This window comes from Neomonachus schauinslandi, chromosome Y, assembly GCF_002201575.2.
Source record: "Neomonachus schauinslandi chromosome Y, ASM220157v2, whole genome shotgun sequence".
NCBI lineage: Eukaryota > Metazoa > Chordata > Mammalia > Carnivora > Phocidae > Neomonachus > Neomonachus schauinslandi.
Window position 1 is genome coordinate 2,701,068 of NC_058420.1, and position 24,263 is coordinate 2,725,330.

Genomic DNA, 24,263 nt, shown 5'->3' on the forward strand with positions numbered 1-24,263 from the left:
ACAAAATACAACATCCTTTCCTGATTAAAACTCTTCAGAGTACAGGGATAGAGGGAACATTCCCCAAGTTCATAAAATCCATCTATGAAAAACCCACAGCGAATATCATCCTCAATGTGGAAAAGCTGAGAGCCTTTCCCTTAAGATCAGGAACATGACAAGGAGGCCCACTCTCACCGCTATGGTTCAACATAGTACTAGCAGTCCTAGCAAAAGCAATCAGACAACAAAAAGAAATAAAAGGTATTCAAATTGCCAAAGAAGAAGTCGAACTCTCTCTCTTCGCAGATGACATGATACCTTATGTAGAAAACCCAAAAGACTCCACCCCCAAATTACTAGAACTCATCCAGCAATTCAGTAATGTGGCAGGATACAAAATCAATGCACAGAAATCGGTTGCTTTCTTATAACCACAATGCAACTGTAGAAAGAGAAATTAGAGAAACGATTCCAATTACAATAGCACCAAAAAGTATAAGATGCCTCGGAATAAACCTAAGCCAAGAGGTAAAGGATCTATACCCTAGGAACTACAGAACACTCATGAAGGAAATTGAAGAAGACACAAAAAGATGGAAAAACATTCCATGCTCTTGGATCGGAAGAATAAACATTGTTAAAATGTCTATGCTACCCAGAGCAATCTATACCTTCCATGCCATCCCGATCAAAATCCCAATGACATTTTTCAAAGCGCTGGAACAAACAATCCTAAAATTTGCACGGAATCAGAAAAGACCCCGAATCGCCAAGGAAATGTTGTTAAAAGAAAAACAAAGCTGGGGGCATCACGTTGCCCGATTTCAAGCTATATTACAAAGCCGTGATCCCTAAGACAGCATGGTACTGGCAAAAAAACAGTATAGACCAATGGACCCTCAACTCTATGGTCAAATAATCTTCCACAAAGCAGGAAAAATATGCAATGGAAAAAAGACAGTCTCTTCAATAAATGGTGCTGGGAAAATTGGACGGCCACATGCAGAACAATCAAACTCGACCATTCTCTAACACCATACACAAAGATAAACCGAAAATGGATGAAAGACCTCAATGTGAGACAGGAATCCATCAAAATCCTAGAGCAGAACACAGGCAGTAACCTTGACATCGGCCACAGCAACTTCTTTCAAGATACATCTCCAAAAGCTAGTGAAACTAAAGCAAAAATGAACTTTTGGGACTTCATCAAGATGAAAAGCTTCTGCACAGCAAAGGAAACAGTCAACAAAACGAAGAGGCAACCCACAGAGTGGGAGCCGATATTTGCAAATGACCCTACAGAGAAAGGGCTGGTATCCAAGACCTAGAAGGAACTTCTCAAACTCAACACCCAAAAAACAAATAATGAAGTCAAAAATTGGGCAGAATATATGAACAGACACTTTTCCAAATAAGAGATACAAATGACTAACAGACACAAGAGAAAATGCTCACCATCATTAGCCATCGGGGAAATTCAAATCAAAACCACATTGAGATACCACCTTACACCAGTTAGAAAGGCAAAAATGGACAAGGCAAGAAAGAACAAATGTTGGCGAGGTTGTGGACTGCAAGCTGGCACAGCCACTTTGGAAACAGTTTGGAGGTGCCTCAAATAATTAAAAATAGAGCTACCCTATGACCCAGCAATTGCACTACTGAGTATTTACCCCAAAGACACAGATGTAGTGAAAAGAAGGGCCATATGCATCCCAATGTTCATAGCAGCAAGGTCCGCAATAGTCAAACTGTGGAAAGAGCCAACATGCCCTTCAACAGATGAATGGATAAAGAAGATGTGGTCCATATATACAATGGAATATTATTCAGCCTTCAGAAAGGGTCAATGCCCAACCTTTACATCAACATGGATGGCCCTGGAGGAGATTATGCTAAGTGAACTAAGTCAAGCAGAGAAAGTCAATTAGCATATGGTTTCACTTATTTTTTGGAACATAAGGAATAGCATGGAGGACATTAGGAGAAACTAGGGAAAAATGAAGGAGGGGAAATCAGAAGGACAGATGAACCATGCGAGACTATGGACTCTGAGAAACAAACAGGGTTTTAGAGGGGGCAGGGTAGGAGAATGGATTAGCCCAGTGATGGGTATTAAGGAGCGCATGTACTGCACGGAGCACTGGGTGTTATACAAAAACAATGAATCATGGATCACTACATCAAAAATAATGATGTATTGTATGGTGACTAACATAACATAATAAAATAAAATTTTAAAAAAAGAAAGAAAAAAACACTCATAGAGTTTTGGGTCACATGAGTGCCTCAGTTGGTGAAGCGTCTGCCTTCGGCTCAGGTCATGATCTCTGGGCCCTGACTTCGAGCCCCACATCCCTACATCAGACTCTCTGCTCAGCGGGGAGCCTGCTATCCCTCTCCCTATTCCTGCTGCTCCTCCTGCTTGTGCTCTCTCTCTCTCTGTCAAATAAATAAATAAATAAAATCTTAAGAAAAAATAAGAGTCATAGATTCTGAAGAAATTTTGGAGCAATTTTATCACATGTCAATTATATTTCAATAAGCCTGATTTTAGAAAAATGTTGAAATGGAAAACAAGTTGACATATGAGGTATGGCCACAGGGCTATATGAATACAAAGACAAGAACAGTAACCCACCTGATAATTAAATTCTAAATCGTAAAAAGATAAAATATTAGGGCATAATCCACATTATGAAAGAACTTGTCCTTTCTGTTTCATAGTACACTGAATGTTTTTGTACAGGGGTGCCTGAGTTGCTCAGTCAGTTAAGTATCTGACTTGATTTTGGCTCAGGTCATGATCTCAAGGTCCTGGGATCAAGCACTGAGTTGGGCTCCCCCTCAGTGGGGAGTCTGCTTGTCTTCTTCTCCCTCTGCCCCTCCCCCATGCTCATGCTCAAGCTCTCTCTCTCTCCCTCTCTTAAATAAATAAATATTTTTTTAAAAAAAAGGAAGACCAAGGTTGGTTTCTGTCTGTGTCTGACTCTCTGCCCCCTCATCCTCCCTCTTATTTGTGCATAAAGAAGAGATCATGTGAGGACACAACAAGAAGGTAGCATTCTGTAAGAAGAGAGTTGTCACCAGAACCCAACCCTGCTGACACCCTGACCTCAGACTTCCAGCCTCCAGAAGTGGAGGTCACACTGGAGATGCGAAAATGAGACCTGATACCACATTTACTAGAGAGAGAGAGAATCTTAAGCAGGCTCCATGGTCAGCGCAGAGCCAGAGGCGGGGCTTGATCTCACAACCCTGAGCTGAAATCAATAATGGGATGCTTAACCAACTGAACCACCCAGAATGTCCTTTCTGAACTAAAAACAGTATCGGTTGTAAGCTCTTCTCTTGTGAAGCCATCTTCAGAATGATCAATTATTGTCTGTCGTTCATCTGGAAGAGTGAAGAGAGAGCACAAGTAGGGGGAGCAGCAGAGGGAGAAGGAGAAGCAGGCTCCCTGCTGAGCAGGGAGCCTGATGTGGGGCTCCATCCCAGGACCTTGAGATCATGACCTGAGCCGAAGGCAGCCGTTTGACTGACTGAGCCACCCATGCACCCCCAAAATCTCTTTAAACCTTCTCCCTCACTACCCCCCCAAATATGACTGAGCTTGGAAAAAGTTACCAGGAAAGACTTTTCATAAATCCTCCAAGAATGAGAATGGGGGTGATATGGGAGGTGGGTGAGGAGAAGACGCTGCATTGTGATTAATGGAGGAGAGCCTATGGAGCATTTGGATATCTGAATTATTTTCATTACGAGGATGATGAGAAGACTGCCTGTTAGGGACAATGATGGGTTATTTTTAGGTATGTTAAGTTTTGAAGTTCTTATTCAACAAAATGAATATTGTTTACATTCCATCTACCTTTTCAGTTGTGATAAATTAGATGTAGGTAAAGTATGAATAGCCAGCCAGGTAGCATGAGCCACCTTATTCTGCAGTTAAAGAAATAATTTTATTTATTTATTTATTTATTTATTTGATTTGATTTTTAAGTCATTTCTGCACCCAACATGGGGCTCAAACTTACAACCCCAAGATCAAGAGTCATATGCTTTACTGACTGAGCCAGCCAGGTGCCCCAAGAAATAGTTTAAATTGTTTTATTTACCTGTATACAGATTAAAATGTGAATATTTTATAGTGATTCGAAGGGGTACCTGCACCCCAATGTTTATAGCAGCAATGTACACAATAGCCAAACTATGAGAAAAGCCCAAATGTCCATCAACAGATGAATGGAAAAAAAAGATGTGGTGTGTATATATATACAATGGAATATTACTCAGCCATCACAAAGAATGAAGTCTTTCCATTTGCAATGACATAGATGGGACTAAAGGGTATTATGCTAAGTGAAATAAGTCAGTCAGAGAAAGGCAAGTATCATATGATCTCATATGTGGAATTGAAGAAAGAACAGATGAACAAAGAGGAAGGGAAGGAAAAATAAAATAAGATAAAAACAGACAGGGAGGCAAACCATATGAGATTCTTAACTATAGGAAACAAACTGAGGGTTGCTGGAGGGGTGGTGGGTGGGTGAATGAGGTAACTGGGTGATGGACATTGAGGAGGGCACTTGATATAATGAGCACTGGGTGTTACATGCAACTGATGAATCACTAAATTATACCCCTGAAATTAATAATACACTATATGTTAACTACATTGAATTTAAATAAAAAATTTAAAAAATAAATGAATAAAATATGAACATTTAAAAAAAAAGGAAGACCAAGATATGATGAGACTACATAAATAGAAATCAAACTGCATGAATGAACTTTGACCTTTCCCTACAATGACAGTTTAAGGTTTATACTTTACAAAAGCTTAAGGTAAATATGAAAACATTTCAGACTTATTTTTTAGATATATAGAATGTTAATTGCCCTTTGTTGTTTTCCTCAAGCTTTTTTCTGTTCCAAAATAATAATAAAAACTTTTTAAAAGACTGCTCAACAAGTCAATCAAAGGATTAAAATTCATGATTACCTCAATAAATGGAATGAAATTTATTGTATAAAACTAAATGCAATTACATTTACAAAATTAAAAGCAAAATAAATACACAGCTTTAAAAAGTCTGTCAATAAACTAAGAACAGAAATAAACTGCCTTACTTGCAAGTGGGTCCTCCTAAAAACATGCAAAAATAATATAGCTAGAGATTAAGAGTTCCATTAGAGTCAGGAACAGATGCAAAGAACCTTGTTATTATTATTATTCTACATAGAATGAAAGCACTAACTAGTACAAAGAAACAAGAAAATACATATTTTAGAGAAGACAAAACTGGCATGTACTGACTTTCTGAGATTATATATACAATTCAAGAGAAGAGAATTTAAAAATACTTAGAATTAGTGACAATAATGCTGTCTGTCCCTTAGTTACAAGTGCCTTAAAGGCAAGTAGGTGCTGCCAAATTTTTAAGACAAATATGACTAAAATATGACAGAACAGAAATGACAGGATAATTCAGTCCCTCATTCCACATAGCCATCACCTCCCCGATACCAAAGGGAATTAATGGCTAGTGTCCCTAATATGAATCTACATGTACAACTCCCATGCAACACATTACAAAATAGACTTGACGGGGCGCCTGGGTGGCTCAGTTGGTTAAGCGACTGTCTTCGGCTCAGGTCATGATCCTGGAGTCCCTGGATCGAGTCCCGCATCGGGCTCCCTGCTCGGCAGGGAGTCTGCTTCTCCCTCTGACCCTCCTCCCTCTCATGCTCTCTGTCTCTCATTCTCTCTCTCTCAAATAAATAAATAAATAAAATAGACTTGACAATACATTAAAAATAACCACATTGGATTAAATCCCAAAGTCCAAGAAAGACCTGATATTAAAAAATCAACATAATTCAAAGTAGCATAAAATGATGACCCCTTAAGCATACGGAAGAAAAAGAAAGTAACCAACTAAGTCTAAATGATGCTGCTGAGCATCATTCTGGTCCCAGGCTCAAGCTACTTTGGACTCCTCCTTCCCAAAAGGCTCCACCGTTCATTGCACTTGCTCCTGCAGGAAGGCCCTTTCTCCAGAATCTACTTTCCACACTGAAGACAGGGACTGTCCACCTTATACTGCAGGAATAATGAAGTTCCTAAAAAGCAAATCCCATCTGAAAGCCACGCTAAAAATCCTGAAATACTCGGCAAAAACGGTCATCCCCTCCCACTCAATACCACTCCCCATTACACAATAAATCCCACTTCATACTTAGGAATGAAATTCTATCAAACAAACTCAGCTCTTCCACCTGAAGTCACAAAACTTCACTTACTTCCTAGGTGGTTCCAAGGGCTGCCATGTTCCTGGGAAACAGTCCCTTCATAGGCACCCTTTCACTCACCAGGGCTGTAAACTCTCCAGCAGGTGTTGGTGCTAATGCCACATCCTCTGCCCTGCCCCCATGGAAGCTCCGTATCAAGTACCATATCCTCTGCCCAATTCCTTGGGTCCTGGGTGTTAAATCCCAGTCCTCTCTCCCTTGAGACTTGACTACACAAAACAACAAACAAGGGGTTCTGCTTCACCAAATCTCACCAGGACAGAGCAGTGATTTTGACCACCTTTCCAGTCCTTTACTTGTCACTGCTGACCATGCAAAGCTGTAACCACTTCAGGTGACTTATGGTCCCCTAAGTCAACCTCCATAACACTGTGGCCTGAGTTGATGCTACCCTAGTGACCTTGTATCTCTCACAAGCACTGAGCCAAACACAGGACCTTCCACTTATTCTTCCTGGCAGTGGCCAGGAAACATAAGTACCTCCTCAACACTGCCTTAGCAGTAGCAAGCTGCAGTCATCTTGGAAATGGGCAGTATGAAAAGAACACCATATTTTGAAAGAGAAGCTGGGAATCCATTTAATGGAGGATGAACACCCATCAGCCAACAGTCCCAACGATAAAGTATGGAAAATAACCACCTAAAGCCTCTGGAAACAAAACAAAAGCATCACAAAATGGAGCGGTACTTGCAGTTCAGAAAAAGAATGGCAGCATTCATTTTTTACAATATTTTGGCAAAGATCAGGCCCCCAATTGTTACCATGGCTAGCAACTCGTATCTTACTGCCTTGAAAACCAAATGACAGAACTCAGAGTCAGTAACTGCTAAACATTGAGAACGAATTCTGGAGAGGAGAGACCCCACCCCCAAAGTTTTGTGTTGTTTTGTTTTGTTTTGTTTTTTAATAGCAAAATATTTATAGCATACATGTAGCTGCAGTCCCTGCAGAGTATGAAATGTACCATATCCCAGAAAAAAAATGATAAAAATGAGGGTTGACTATATCCTCAATTTAGTGAGAGAATTTCAGATTCAAGAACTTCTACAAATTTGAATCAGGAAAAATCCAAAAACAAAACACAATATGCATCTAACTTTTCAAAGCCAAAAACAAAGAGAACAAATTTGGAATACTTAGTAAACAGCACGTACAAGCACACAAGAGAACCATTACACAAGACTTCCCTATAGAACTTAGAGATGTGAAGTCATTGAAATGGCATCCTTGCTAAATAACAGAAAGGGGCTGGCTGTCAACTCAAAACTCTATGTCCAGCAAAACTATCCCTCAAAATAGTGTGTACTTGCGATTCCATAGAAACACCAACGTAAGAACAGTATACCAACGGGAAGACCTTTGAGAGATATTTAGAGACCAGCGGAGAAGCTGTAACACCCAGACCAATGTAAAACCAAGAAAGGATTCCAGCGAAACATATAGGAAATTCTCCCATTAGATTGACACCACATGCACACACAAAGGTTGTAAGACACTATTGTGAACAATTATGTGTCAACAAATTGAAAGCTGGAAAAAACAAACAAAACCCTAGAAAGACACAAATTAACAAGATTGAGCAATAGAAAGAAATAGAATCCATGAACAGATTTATAACTAGTAAGTACATTCTTTTTCTTCAAAATCTTTATTTAAATTCTAGTTAGTTATCCTATTGTGTAATATGGGTTTCAGGAGTGCAATTTTGTGACTTATCACTTGCATGTAACACCCAGAGCTCATTACATCATATACCTTCCTTAATACCCATCACCAATCTAGCCCACCCATGTTCCTCCTTCAACCCTCAGGGTGCAATTTGAAAATAGCATCAATTCCTTGATTTCTCTTTCTGCTGCTTAATACAGAAAGATTTCTGTACATTGACTTTATATCCTGTGACTTTGCTGAATTAATGTATTAGTTCCAGCAATTTTTTGGTGGAGTCTTTTGCGTTATCTACATAGAGTATCATGCTGAGTGCAGAGAGTGAAAGTTTGACTTCTTCTTTGCCAATTGGATGCCTTTTATTATTTATTACCTATTTATTTATATTTTAAAGATTTTATTTATTTATTAGAGAGAGAGAGCACCATCAGGGGAGTGGGGGTGGTGTGGGAGAGGGAGAAGCAGGCTCCCTCATGGGAGCCCAACCCGGGGACCGGGGGCGGGGCAGTTAATCCCATGACCCTGGTATCATGACCTTAGGCAAAGGCAGATGCTTAATGACTGAGTTACCCAGGCACCCCTTGGATGCCTTTTATTTCTTTTTGTCGTCTGATTGCTGAGGCCTGGGCTTCCAGTATGAGGGTAAATAACAGTGATGAGAGTGGACATCCCTGGCTTGTTCCTAACAATAGAGGAAAAGCTATCAGTTTTTCCCCATTGAGGAGGATATTGGCAGTGGGTCTTTCGTATATGGCCTTTACGATGTTGAGGGATGTTCCATCTCTACCTACGTTGTTGAGATTTTTGATTACTGATTCCACGTCTTTGCTGGTTATGGGTGTGTTCAAACTGTCTATTTCTTCCTATTTCAGCTTCAGTAGTTGGTATGTTTCGTGGAACTTGTCCATTTCTTCCACATTCCCTAGATTGTTGCTGTATAGTTTCTCATAATATGTCCTTATAATTGTTTATATTTCTGTAGTGTTGGTTGTGATCACTCCTCTTTCCTTTGTGATTTTATGTATATGGGCTCTCTCTCTCTTTTCTTTTTGATATGTCTGGCTAGGAGTTTAATGATTTTATTAATTCTTTCAAAGAACCAGCTCTTAGTTTTGTTGATCTGTTCTACTGAGTTTTTGTTTGCTTTTGTTTGTTTCTCTATCATTTATTTCTGCCTAATCTTTATTATTTCCCTTCTCCTGCTGCATTTAGGCTTTATTTGCTTTTCCTCTAGCTGTGAGGTCAGATTTTGTAACTGAGACCTTTCTTGTTTCTTGAGGAAGTCCTGTATTGCTATATACTTCCCTCTTAGGACTGCCTTTGGTCCATCCCAAAGGTTTTGGACTGTTGTGTGTTCATTTTCATTTTCTTCCATGTACTTTATTATTTCTTTCTTAATGTCCTGGTTAACCCATTCATTCTTTAGAAAGATGTTCTTAATTTCCATGTATTCGTGGTCTTTCCAAACTTTGTCCTGCGGTTGACTTCACGTTTCAAAGAGTGGGGTCAGAAAATATGCATGGTATCATCTCTGATGTTTTGTACTTGTTGAGACCAGATTTGTGACCCAGCATATGTTCTGGAGAATGTTCCATGTGCACTTGAAAAGAATGTGTATTCTGCTGCTTTAGGATGAAATGCTCTGAATATATCTAAGTCCATCTTGTCCAGTGTGTCGTTCAAAGCCCTTGTTTCCTTCTTGATCTTCTGCTTAGGTAATTTATCCATTGCTGTGAGGGGGTTGTTTAAGTCCCCTACTATTATTGTAGTATTATCAATGAGTTCCTGTAATGTTTGTTATTAACTGTTTTATACATTTGGCTGCTCCCAAGGTGGGGGCATTAAGTATTTACAATTATTAGACCTTCTTGATGAATGGATCCCTTAATGATGATACTGTGCCCTTCTTCATCTCTTCTTATAGCCTTTGGTTTAAAATCTAGTTTGTCTGGGAGCACCTGCCTGTCTCAGTGGGTTAAGTGACTGCCCTCAGCTTAGGTCATGATCCCAGGGGCCTGGGTATCAGGTTCTGCATCAGGCTCCCTACTCAGCAGAGAGTCTGCTTCTCCCTTTCTCTCTGCTCATGCTTGCTCTTTCTCTCAAATAAAGAAATAAAATCTTAAAAAAATAAAATTTAGTTTCTCTAAGTATAGCAATTCTGGTTTTCTTTTGGTGTCCTTTAGCATAAAAAATGGTTCTATATCCCCTCACTTTCAATCTTCAGGTGTCTTTAGGTCTAAAATGGGTCTCTTGTAGGCAGCAGACAGATGGATCTTGTTTTTTGTTTTTTGTTTGTTTGTATCCATTCTGATACCCTACGTCTTTTAATTGGAGCTTTTAGTCCATTTACATTCAGGTTGAGTATTGATACATAGGAATTTATTGCCATTGTATTACCTGTAGAGTTGGTGTGTCTGGTCATGTTCTCTGTTCCTTTCCAGTCTTTGTTGCTTTGGGACCTTTTGCCCCCCCCACTCAAAGAGTCCCCTTTTAATATGTCTTGCAGGGTGGGTTTTGTGGCCACGATTTCCTTTAGTTTTTGTTTGTCTGGGAAAAACTCTTCCTATTCTGAATGACAGCCTTGCTGGATAAAGCATTCTTCTCTGCAATCTTTTTCTCATTCAGCACATTGAATATATACTACCACTCTCTTCTGACCTGCCAAGCTTCTGTGGACATAACTCTTACCTGTCTTCCCTTGTAGGTGAGGGACTGTTTTCCCCTTGCTGCTTTCAGGATTCTTTCCTTGTCTGTGTATTTTGTGATTTTGACTATGATTTTCTTGGTGATGGCCAGCCTTTGTTGAATTTAACGGGAGTTCTCAGGCTTCGTGGCTTTCGATATCTCTGTCCATCCCCAGACTGGGGAAGTTTTCAGCTATAATCTGAACAAATAAACCTTCTGCCCCTTTTCTCTCTCTTCTCTGGGACTCCTGTGATGTGAATGTTATTATGTTTTAAGAAGTCACTGAGTTCCTTAAGTCTACCTTCATGAAACATTACCTTTGTTTCCCTCCTCATTTCAGCTTCATTGTTTCCCATAATTTTATTTTCTATGTCACTGATTTGTTCCTCTAATCCGTCAATCCTCATTCTTATGGCATCATTTGGTTTTTGCATCACTGTTACAGCATTTTTTGTTTCAGCCTGACTACCTTTAGCTCCTTTATCTCTGCTAAGGGATTCTCTAGTGTCTTCTACGGTTTTCTCAAGCCCAGCTCATATTCTTATAATTGCTTTAAATTCTAGTTCAGACATCTTACTTATATCTGTATTGATAAAATTCCTGGCTGTTACTTCTTCCTATTCTCAAATTCTTCCATCTTGTCTTTTTGTCCAGAAAAAAAAAAGAAAGAAAGAAAGGAAGGAAGGAAGGAAGGTAGAAAGAAGGGAACGAGGGAACAAAGAAAGAAGGAAAGAAAGAAAAGGAAGCTAGGTCCTAGGTGCGTTTTGGTCTGCTTGTTAAAAGAAGACAGAGTCAATTTTTTTATTATGTTCAATTAGCCAGCATATAGTACATCATAAGTTTTTGTAGTGTTTGATTCATTAGCTGTGTATTTTTGAAAATAATAATAAGGAAAATAAAATAACAATAAACTAAATAAATGATAAAATAAATAAATAACTAAATTACCTGAACAGTAATAAAAATAATGATGAAATAAAAATAAAAAGGAAGGGGCACCCCGGTCGTTAAGCATCTGCCTTCGGCTCAGGTCATGATCTCAGGGTCCTGGGATCGAGCCCCGCATCGCGCTCCCTGCTCCGCGGGAAGCCTGCTTCTCCCTCTCCCACTCCCCCTGCTTGTGTTTCCTCTCTCACTGTGTCTCTGTCAAATAAATAAAATCTTTAAAAAAATAAATAAAAAGGAAGACACATCCTGTTACTCATAGAGCTGAAGTGTTGCAGCACTCTATGATCAGTACACTTGGTGCACGGGTGAGGTTTATCCTGGTCTTCTGGGGTAGGGGCCTGCTGCTCGGATTCTCAGGTGGACTTGCCCTAGTGGAAATGCACCTGCAGGGCACAAGGGGGCAGGGATGGGTGTTAGTGGCTGGCGCCTCTACTGGGTGGGGCTGTTTTGCTCCCTGATGGCATTCAGTGCTATTGGGCATTCAGTTCATGGCGGACGCCCTGCTCGCATATGCTCACCACCCTTCAGGAAGCCCTCACAGAAGAGCACACAATCACCTCTCCACGGTCCTCAACTTCCATCAGATCCCTGCCTTTATCATGTGTGTGTCCAAGCTGTCTGCCTGCTCAGTGGCATAGTACTCCTGTCTTTTATCTCAGGTGTGAGGCTGGGTTTCAAAACTCCAAATTGTAGAGATCCCCATGTGGATGGGGGATGAGAGCATGGACCCATGCCAATGCCCTGGGGGAGGGTCTTGCTGCAACAGAAAGCTGGTACCAAGACTCACTGCCTTCAACTAGGACCCTTCCCATCATCCCAAATGGGGCAGCTCAATGGCACCCAGTGGGACATATGCCCCGGAGAGGTCATATCCCTTCCCCCAGATGCACTCCAGCAGGGAAATTCTCTCTCTCCATGCCCTAGGGTATCCTCAGACCACACTGCCCCCTCCTGGGTCTCCATCTTCCTTCCCCACTGGAGCAACACTAAGTCTGCCACTTGTGATCCTGGAAATGTTGTGGACCTCCAAAACGTCAGACTGTGTGCTCTTCTGTTTATACAATCTTGCGATAGGCCTCCCCTCTCCTTTTTCCAGTAAATGGTTTTGGGGAAGAATTTTTCGTGTGTAATTCTCAGAGGGCTCTCTCTCTCTGCTCTCTCACTCCTCTCGCCACAATCAGAGCTCCCACCTCCATCACAGCACCTGCAGTTATTCTCTCTTCCAAATCAATTCTCTGCAGTTCCTACATTCCATAATATGCCCCCTCCCCCTCCTTGCAGTTCTAGTTGTGCATTTTTACTCTCTCAATCATTGGCTTGATTTCTTCGGTGTTCAAAATGATTTGATATTAATCTAGCTGTGTTCCAGGAACAAGGCAAGCCTAGGATCTCCCTACGCTTCTGCCATCTTAACTCTTCCCGTGAAGCTCAATTAAAAAAAAAAAATAATTTTCCTCTCTTCTTCTCCTCTCTTCTCAGCCTTCTGTTCCAGGAACCTCATAGTATCCTAAAAACCTGATGAAGGAAATTGGTAGCACACCCCATTCCTCTCAAAACCAGCCAGGTCCTGTATTTCCCTATGAAATGCCCCAGCCCCTTCCTCCAAGAAGGCTTGCAGGTTTTTGAAGACCAGAGGCTGCTGCAGACTCCGTTTGCCTGGCAAAGCAAAGATTGTTCTTCTTTATCCCAAACTCGGTCTCTGTGTTATATTTTGGCTCCAAAGCTCAGAGGTCGATTTCCCGCAACATACGCACACTTGGACTGCCCTTGTTAATCACTATCTTGAGAATGTAGAGATCTATCGCTATCTTCCTTTTGGTTGTTGTTGTTTTTGAAACGATGATTTTCTGTAGTGATATGCTTTGATTCTCTTTGTCTTCTGTTTATCTTTTGTAGGGTTTTGCTTTGGCCTCCTTCAGGCTTACTTGCCACATCTTAGGGATAGAACTGTGTTTATACTGATAACTGTAATCACAAGTAAGAACTCTATACTTTACTCCCCCCTTTTAATTTTTGATGTCACAATTTACATCTTTTTACATTGTTTATCCAGTAACAAATTATTGTAGCTCTTATTTCAATTCTTTGATTTTTTTTTTACTTCTACAGTAAAGTGGTTAGTTTTAGACTCTTTTCAATCTTACTATACACTTTCCTTTACCACTGTATTCTATATTTTTATGTTACTCATTAGCTCCTTTTATTTAAGCCCGAAGAACTCAATTTACCACTTCTTGAAAGGCAGATCTAGTGATGATGAGACTCAACCCCCCCACCCCCCCACTCTTTTGTTTGTAATGTCTGTATCCTACCTCATTCTAAATGACAACTATTCTGGGTAAGGTATTCTTGGTGGGTAGTTTTTTCCTTTTAGCACTTCAATATATCCGTTTCATACTTTTTATTCCTTGCCATGGCACGATTTAAGGTTTATGCCTTCTCTCAATCCTACAAAATTAGTTTGATGCTGACAGTCTCCCTTTTGTTTTTGCTAAGTGGTGATGAATGCTCAAGTTTCTGGTTTCTCCCAGTCCTGCAGATGAGAGCCAGCTTTCCACATATGTTCACATGTCATCTACGAAAGTTCATTATCAGGAGTACCCAGGACAATGGCCAAGGGTAGACTGTGTGTGGTGAGGTATGTGGAATGTCAAAGGTGCCCATGTGCCAGCTGGGCGATCCACAGGGAAGACATCCCCATAGCTTAGGTGCAGAGATCCTAATGGAGTCTATGATGCAGTTAATGGGTTGTCCCCTTGATAACTGTTTTAAATTCTGCTCAATTTCTTCCAATCACCACTACCTGTGAAGCATTCACATTTTCTTGTCTTTACACTTAATAGAAATCTTGAACAAGGCAAGAAACAACAAATGTTGGAAAGGTTGTGGAGAAAGGGGAACCCTCTGACACTGTTGGTGGAAATACCAGTTGGAACAGCCACTTTGGAAAACAGTGTGGAGGTGCCTCAAAAAATTAAAAATAGAGCTATCCTTTGACCCAGCAACTGTACTCCTGGGTTTTTACCCCAAAGACCAGATGTAGTGAAAAGAAGGGCCTTATGCACCCAATGTTCATAGCAGCAATGTCCACAATAGCCAATTGTGGAAAGAGGTGAGATGCCCTTGAACAGATGACTGGATAAAGACAATGTGGTCCATATATACAATGGAATGTTAATCATCCATCAGAAAGGATGAATACCCAACTTTTATATCAACATGGAGGGGACTGGAGGAGATCATGCTAAGTGAACTAAGTCAAGCAGAGAAAGTCAATTATCATATGGTTTCACTTATTTGTGGAACATAAGGAATAGCATGGAGGACACTAGGAGAAGGAAGGGAAAAATGGGGGGGATTTGGCGGGGGATATGAACCATGAGAGACTATGGACTCTGAGAAACAAACTGGGGGTTCTATAGGGGAGGCGGTTGGGAGGATGGCGTTAGCCTGGTGATGGGTATTAAGGAGTGTATGTTCTTCATGGAGCACTGGGTGTTATACACAAACAATGAATCATGGAACACTACGTCAAAAACTAATGATGTAATGTATGGTGTTAACATAATGAAATAAAAAAAAAAGAAATCAGAATCTCAGTTATTTGCCTACCCATGTTCGTTACAAGATTATTCACAGTATCCAAGAGGTAGAAACAGTTCAAATGCTCATCCTAAGATGAATGGATAAACAATTGTGCTATATACATACAATGCAATATCATTCAGTATTAAAAAAAGAGATTCTAACAGGTTATAACACAGATGAATCTTGAAAACTCTATGCTTACGAAAGCCAATCACAAAAGGGCAAATATTGTTTAGGATTCCACTCATTTGAGGTATCTAAACTAGTCAAAATCACACACACACAAAATAAAAAGATTATTGCTTCCCAGAGTCTGGGGGGAGGAGGAAGTGAAATTAGGGTTTAATGGGTCCGTCTTGCAAGATGAAGATGTTCTAGAAATCTGTTACACAGTATGGATATACTTAACACTACTGAGTTGTACACTTAAAAATGTGTTAGATATTGGCGCCTGGGTGGCTCAGTCAGTTAAGCCTTTGGCTCAGGTCATGATCTCAAGGTCCTGGGATCAAGCCTGGCATTGACATTGGGCTCCCTGTTCATTGGGGAGCCTGCTTCTCTCTCTCTCCCTCTGCCCCTCCCCTACTCCGCTCATGCTTTCTCTGCTGTCTATCTCAAATAAATAAATAAAATCTTTTCAAAAAATTTTTTAAAATGTGTAATATAGAAAATTTAAAGTTGTATGTTTGTTATCACAATTAAAATAACATTTAAAAATAGTAATATAAAACTTGCTGATAGATCAAAATGCTAACAGAGTTGGGGGCATTCTCCTATGAATTCAGAGTACGCTAGCATGTCATTTCCTCTGCACCTCACAGAATTCCCTTGCTGCACATAATACAATTCTCCCACAAGCTATTTTTTGTTGTATCTGACAAAAATCTATGTACCTAATCACTCATACTCCCTAGGTATAGACCACTTCTAACACCCTAGCACACCACAAAGGCTAGATTGCAAACTAAGAATTACTTTGCCTCCAGATGCAAAAATAAAGGAGAATTACATTTATCTCTCCCTTCTTTGACAGTAAGATGTTTTTTCCACCACATGAGGCTAACTTAAGATAAATTTATTACCATCTGAGTCAGTGACATTCTTTGGCAGTAAGTGAATGATAAAGAATTTAACTATACATTCATTCCTGCCATTCATGAAAACCTTGTGTTGTGTTTTAGGAATCCTATAATGACTGTGGCTTAAGTGATGGCTTATCTGCTAAAACCCATGGAATCACCCAAATAGTTTCATAAATGGGACATCTGAATCTTTGTTTTCACTCAGACTTGAAATGTAAAAATACCTAAGTGAAAAATGCACATGTAGAACATGTAAATATTTAGGAAATCTTCTTAAACATTAGTACAGGTAGATCAAACTAAATGCAGAATCAATGGCTAGTCACCAAAATAATTAACTAGAATACTATATTATACCAAACAAAAGGCACCATTACTACTGTCCTAAAATCTAAAGCTTTTAATTTATGCCTTGTAAAATCCAAATTGGTTACCATTTGAGTTTTAATAAAGAATATTTCTTAAACTTTGTCATTCCTGTTTCCTGAAGTGACCTACCTGCCAGAAACATTTCCATAAGTTTGCTGTGAGTCATTTTCATGATGGTTCTACCTGAGTATGTAGCCAAAGTGGGATCGGCACCATAGGAGAGGAGCAAGCGGACAATTTCCAAGTGATCATTCTCAACTGCATCATGGAGTGGCCTAGGAAGAGATGTGCAGGGGGATTAAAGCATGTACACATATTTCTGAAGTTGTTTCCTTTAACAATAGGCAAAATAGGGTGGGATAAGCTTCCTACATGCACTATTTCAAAAAAATATATGTACTGCCCAGCCATTCTACAGATAAGGAAACAGGTATGATGACTGGCCCAAGATCAGGTGATAAATTACTGTTATTTCTATACAGTCCTCTGCAGAGCTTTTGAAAGGATTATTTCAGAACTAATTCTCAAATGGAAATCTATTTTAATCCAAGACCCTAATTCAAGACAAAAGTGAAAACATTCAAGGACATCAAGCAGTGACAGACTGTATAAAGGTAACTCATGAGGCAGGGGTGAGGGGGGGTGAGATCCCAACCTCATGGAAAATGAAACCAATAGAACAAACAATGGCTATACAGCTTTTACAAATGCCTACTCCATTATTGGCGGGGAAAAAAGCAAAAATAAACTACTGGGACTTCATCAAAATAAAAACTGCACACTGAAGGAAAGGCTCAACAAGAAGATATTTGTAGATGACATATCTGATAAAGGGCTAGTATCCAAAATACATAATGAACTTACCAAACTCAACACCCGAGAAACAAATAATCCAGTTAAAAAATGGGCAGAAGACATGAATAGACATTTGTCCACAGAAGACATGCAAATGGCCAACAACACATGCAAAGATGCTCAACATCACTCATCATCAAAACTCCAGCGACATACCACCTCTCACCTGTCAGAATAGCTAAAATTAACAACACAAGGAACAACAGGTGTTGACAAGGATGTTGAGGAACAGTGAACCCTCTTTCACTGTTGGTGGGAATGCAAGTTGGTACAGCCACACTGTTGGAAAACAGTGTGGAGGTGCCTCAAAAAATTAAAAATAGAGCTACCCTATGACCCAGCAATTGCACTACTGGGTATTTACCCCCAAAATACAGATGTAGTTAAAAGAAGGGCCACATGCACCCCAATGTTCATAGCAACAATGTATGCAATAGCCAAACTGTGGAAGAAATTGAGATGCCCTTCAACAGATGAATGCATAAAGAAGATGTGGTCCATATATAAATGGAATATTACTCAGCCATCAGAAAGGATGAATACCCAACTTTCACATCAACATGTATGGGACTGGAGGAGATTATGCTAAGTGAAATAAGTCAATCAAGGAAAGTCAATTATCATATGGTTTCACTTATTTTTGGAACATAAGGAATAGCATGGAGGACATTAGGAGAAAGAAGGGAAAAATGAAGGGGGGGAAATCAGAGGGACAGATGAACCATGTGAGACTATGGACTCTGAGAAACAAACAGGGTTTTAGAGGGGCAGGGGTAGGAGAATGGGTTAGCCCAGTGATGGGAATTAAGGAGGGCACATACCTCATGGAGTACTGGGTGTTATATGAAAACAATGGATCGTGGATCACTCCATCAAAAACTAATGTATTGTACAGTGACTAACATAACATAATAAATTAAAATTTAAAAAAGGAAAAGAAAAGAAAAGAAAAAAAAATTCAAAGACCAAAAAATAAAGGGAAAAGGACCAAGGTTTTTGAAAGCAACAATAACAATAGTAACTTCATCAAGATAAAAAGTTTCTACACGGGGGCACCTGGGTGGCTCGGATGGTTAAGCGTCTGCCTTCGGCTCAGGTCATGATCCCAGGGTCCTGGGATCGAGTCCCACATCAGGCTCCCTGATCCTTGGGAGCCTGCTTCTCCCTCTGCCTCTCTCTCTCTCTCTCTCTGTCTCTCATGAATAAATAAATAAAATCTTTAAAAAAAAAAATAAAAAAAAAAAATAAAAAAATAAAAAATAAAAAAAAAAAAAAGTTTCTACACAACAAAGGAAACATTCAACAAAACTAAGAGGCAACCCACCAAATGGGAGAAGATATTTGCAAATGGCATTACAGATAAAGGGATGGTATCCAAGATCTATAAAGAACTTCTCAAACTCAACACCCAAAAAACAAATAATCAAGTCAAAAAATAGGCAGAAGACATGAACAGACACTTCTGCAAAGAAGACATACAAATGGCTAACAGACACATGAAAAAATGTTCATCATCATTAGCCATCAGGGAAATTCAAATCAAAAACACAATGAGATACCACGTTATACCAGTTAGAATGGTAAAAATTAATAAGACAGGAAATAACAAGTGTTGGAGGGGAATGGGGAAAAAGGGGAATCCTCTTATACTGTTGGTGGGAATGCAAGCTGGTACAGCCACTCTGAAAAACAGTGTGGAGGTTCCTCAAGACGTTAAAAATTGAGCTACCCTATGACCTAACAAATGCACTAATAGGTAGTTATCCCACAAAGATACAGATGTAGTGAAAAGAAGGGCCAGATGTACCCCAATGTTCATAGCAGCAATGTGCACAAAAACCAAACTCTGGAAAGAGCTGAGATGCTGTTCAACAGATGAAGGGATAAAGAAGATGTGGTCCATATATACAATGGAGTATTATTCAGCCATCAGAAAGGATGAATATGTACCATTTACGTGGACATGGATGGAACTGGAGGATATTATGCTAAGTGAAATAAGTCAAGCAGAGAAAGACAATTAGAATATGGTTTTACTTTAATGTGGAACATAAGGAATAGCACAGAGGATATTAGGGGAAAGGATGGAAAACTGGGAAGAAATCAGAAAGGGAGACAAACCATGACAGACTCTGGACTCTCTGAAACAAACTGAGGGTTACAGAAGGGAGGGGTGTGGGGAGATGGGATAACAGGATGATGGGCATTAAGGAGGGTAGGTGTGGTGATGAGCAGTGGGTGTCATATGCAACTGATGAATCGCTGAATACTACATCAAAAACTAAGGATGTACTGTATGTTGGCTAATTTAATATAATAAAAAAAGAAAGAGGGGGAAAAAAAAGAAAACCAGGAACTAGGTACAGCCTAACACTGAAGCATACCCAATTGTTCTGTGAAAATACACAAATACACAGCAACTTAGAAACCAGAATTAATCCTACAAGGCTGACTATCTATAGAGTTCTCTTTTTATTAGGCTAAAGAGTTAAAGGCTATAGCCATAACAATTTAGAATACCGATTTGGAATGACAGGAAAAACAAAATGAGAATGAAGAACCCCAAATGCATGAAGTCTTAGAAAGTAATTTTTTAACTATTATTTAAGATGCAAATACATGTAACATAAAGTTAAGCATGTAAAACTTTGTAAGTGGCATCAAGTACATTCCCAATGTTCTGAAATCACCCCAACCATCCATCCATAGAACTTCTTTCATCTTGCCAACTGAAACTCTGTATACCCATAACCCCATTACTCCTTCCATCACCACTGGCAGGCATTATTCTACTCTCATATACAATCTGTCCTTTTGCAACTAGTTTATTTCATTGAGCACATATTTAAGCACATTTATTTCAAACACATGTTGTACCATGTATCAGAAATTCTTTCCTATTAAACAATTAGTAATATTCCATTCACAGGTATATACCACATTTTGTTTATCCTTTGATCCATCAACAGACATTGAGGTATTTTTTTCCACTTCTTGGCCATTGTGAACAATGCTTAAATGAACATGGGGATGTAAATATCTTCTTAATATTGTTTTGAATTCACACACATCCAGAATCAGGACTACAAAATTACATGGTAATTCTATTTTTAATTTTTTTTGAGGAACTACCCTACTGTTTTCCATAATAGCTACTCCATTCCACATTTCCACCAGTAGTACACAAGGTTTTAATTTCTTTTTCTTTTTTTTTTTTTAAAGATTTTATTTATTTATTTCACAGAGAGACAATGAGAGACAGAGAGCAGGAGAGGGAGGAGGGTCAGAGGGAGAAGCAGACTCCCTGCCGAGCAGGGAGCCCGATGTGGGACTCAATCCCGGGACTCCAGGATCATGACCTGAGCCGAAGGCAGACACTTAACCATCTGAGCCACCCAGGCGCCCCGGTTTTAATTTCTTTATACTGTTGTCCACACTTGGTATTTTCTGTGTTACTTTTAATACCAGAATCATGGGGTAATACTATAGTTTCAATTTGCATTTCCCAAATAATTACTGACTTTGAGCACCTTTTCATGTACTTCTTGGCCATTTGCACATCTTTTTGCAGAAGTGTATAACTGCTTTGCACACTTTAAAATTGGGTTGTGTTTTTGTTACTGAGTTGTAGGACTTTCCTATATATTCTTCATGTTAATTCCTTTTTAGATATAGAACTTGCAAATGATTTCTCTCATTCTTGTCACACTTCCTGACTCTCTCCTTTGATGAATAGAAATGGGATCAAAGGATGAAGTCCCTTTCACCTATTTTTCCTTCTATTGTCAGTGCTTTTGATGTGATATCCAAGAAATCGATACCAAATCCAATGTCATGCAGTTACACCCTATGTTTCTTCTAGTTTCATACTTTTACATCTTACATTTAGGTATTTAATCCATCCCAAGTTAAATCTTTTATGATGGTATAAGTTAAAGGGTCCAAGTTCATTCTTTTGTATGTGGATATGCAGTTATCCTTACATTTGTGCTTGAAGAGAGATGTACATGCCCATGAATGGTCTGAGAACATGGGCAGAAGATCATTCAACCACATATGTACTGGTCTATTTCTGGGCTCTCTATTCTCCTCCATTGTACTATATGTCTGCTTTTATGCTAGTAACACGCTGCTTTGCTTACAGTAGCTTTGTGGTAAATTCTGAAATCAGGAAAAATCAAGACAAAAACTGTTCTTTATCAGATGGTTTTGGTTATTTGAGGTCCCTTGAGATTCCATATGAAATTTACGATGAATTTTTCTACTTGCCCATAAATGTTGAGATTTTGATTAAGACTTTATTAAAACCACACAGCTTAGTGACCTCAACAAGACAGAGGAATTGGAAGCCTCAGGCTCTCTGCCCCATGGAGACACTGACTTCATATTATATGGAATAAATTGGCCTTATGAGAACTCTAGGAGCCAGTTCAGAGGCTGCAGCAGTGAAGGCAAGTGTAGTCAAAAAGAGCTGCAATGAAGCAGGTAAGAAAATGTGTTGAATTTACATGTGATAGCACCCTCACTCAGCACAATGGAAATATAATCAAGAAAAACATCCCAGATTCTCCCTAGATAAGGAAACACAAGAGTGGAATGTATGTCAAAAGTTCTAGCTTTGCAGGAAAGCTATACTGAAGGACTGTTTTCTGTGTGGCTGACCCAGAACACTGAAGTGAATGAGGCATTCTTTGGATGCTGTATTAGTTATTCAGGCTACCTTAACTGAATAAAGCAGACTGGGATACTTAAACTGTATTTCTTACAGATCAAGAGGCTGGAAAGTACCAGTCAGGATCCTGGCTGTTGTTTCTGGTGAGGACACTCTTTCTGACTTGGAAGATGGCCAACTTCTTACTGTGTTTTCATGTGATGGAGAGAAAAAGAGAGATTCATTTTTTTTTTAATAAGGTCACAGTCCTATTGGATTAGAACCATGCCTTTTATGACCTCGTTTGATGTCAATTACCTCCTAATGGCCTAATCTCCAGACACAGTCACATTAAGACTTAGGGCTTCAAAATATGCCTTTCAGACAGACACAGTTCATATCAGAGCCCATACCTTGGAACCAATAGCAAGAAAGCACCACTTGATAGAGACCAGAGAGCCTGCTAACAGATAGGGCAGAGCAAAAGATTACTGGGTCTTGTGAACAGAGGCACCTTCCACTGGGAAACTACATGTACAGTTCAAGAGAACACTTACTCTCAGAAAAGTCTGATAGGGCCCCAGATGCTCTACTTGAGTGACCAGTGAGGGTCTTTCCATGTACGAAGCCAGTCTGAAAAGACTGGGAGAGATGGCTGTTTTCCAAGTGCTGCAGTGCCAATAAAAGATCACGAAGAACATGTACACACAAACAAGAAAACATGGCTCACTCAAAAGAATAAAATAATCTCCAGGAAATGACCCTAAAGAAAAGGTTTAAGAAATACCTAACAAAGAATTCAAAATAACCACCCCAAAGGTGAACAATCAGCTAAAAGAGAAGGCAGATAACAGAATGAAATCAGAAATGATACATATGCAAAATGAGAACACAGCAACAAAGAGAAACTATGAAATAGGAACTAAGCAGAAGCATGGACATGAAAAAAATAATAACAGACAACTTCACTAAAAGTTTTGGCATCAAACTTGGTCATGCAGAAGAAAGAATCAATGAACACAGAAACAAGTTATTCGCATTCCTGAGTCAAATAATCAACAGAAATAGAAAAGTGAACAGAACCTAAGGGATTTACAGGACACCATCAAAGTAATATAAATATTATGGGAATCCAATGGGATTATTCAACACAATCAGTGGGACTTATTTAGGGGATGCAAGGATGATTTAATATTTGCAAATTAATCAGCCACAAATGTGATACACCACAGAAGCAAAATGAAGGATGAAAATCAGATGATACATCTCAAACATCCATTCATGATAAAAACTCTCTCAACTTCCTGTAGCAAGGAAAACAGAAGCAAAATCAAACTTTCAGAAACTACAACAAAGCAAAAAAAGCTTTTGCACATAGAAGGAAACCATAAAACAGAAAGTCAGCCTAGTGAATGGAAAAAGATATTTGCAGATGATATATCCAATAAGGGGTTAATACCCAAAATATACAAAGAACTTACATAATTTAACATCAAGAAGACTAATAATTTGATTGAAAGAAGGGCAGAGGCTCTGAATAGACATTTTTCAAAAGAAGACATTTCAATGGCCAACAGACACATGAAAACATGCTCAACATCTCTCATCATCAGGGAAATGCAAATAAATCAACACTACCATGAGATATCACATTGCACCTGTCAGAATGGCTAAAGTCAACAACACAAGAATGAAGTGTTGGTGAGGCTATAGAGAAAAAGGAACCACTGCTGGTGGGAATGCACATTAGTACAGCCAACCAAGGAATTCAAATATGTTATTTAACTAAACAGATGGGCTACAAAAACACCACAGCAAGACAATTCATTGACATCAACAACAACAAATGTGACACTAACAGAGATAGAAATCATAAAAAAGCAGCATACAAATTCTGGAGATGAAGAATTCAGTGAATGAAATAGAGAATGCAATAGAAAGCATCAATATCAGAGTATACCAAACAGAAGAAAGAATCAGTAAAATAGGAAAGGAACTCTGAAATAACCCAGTATGAAGAGATAAATAAATGGAGTAAAGGAAGCCTACTAGATCTATGAGACACCACTGAAAAACCACAATATCCAAATCCCTAGAAATCTGAAAAGGGAAGACA

The 24,263-nt window shown here is 39.3% G+C and overlaps 1 protein-coding gene across 1 annotated transcript in view; it reads right to left on the reverse strand.

The window, feature by feature from the left end:
* Window positions 1-24,263, reverse strand: part of LOC110581047 (BCL-6 corepressor-like) — a 77,941-nt gene that overhangs the window by 5,821 nt on the left and 47,857 nt on the right. The window contains exon 9 of the mRNA XM_044912035.1: window positions 16,771-16,916. Within this exon, the coding sequence (XP_044767970.1) occupies window positions 16,771-16,916 (146 nt within the window). The remainder of the gene's footprint in view (window positions 1-16,770; window positions 16,917-24,263) is intronic.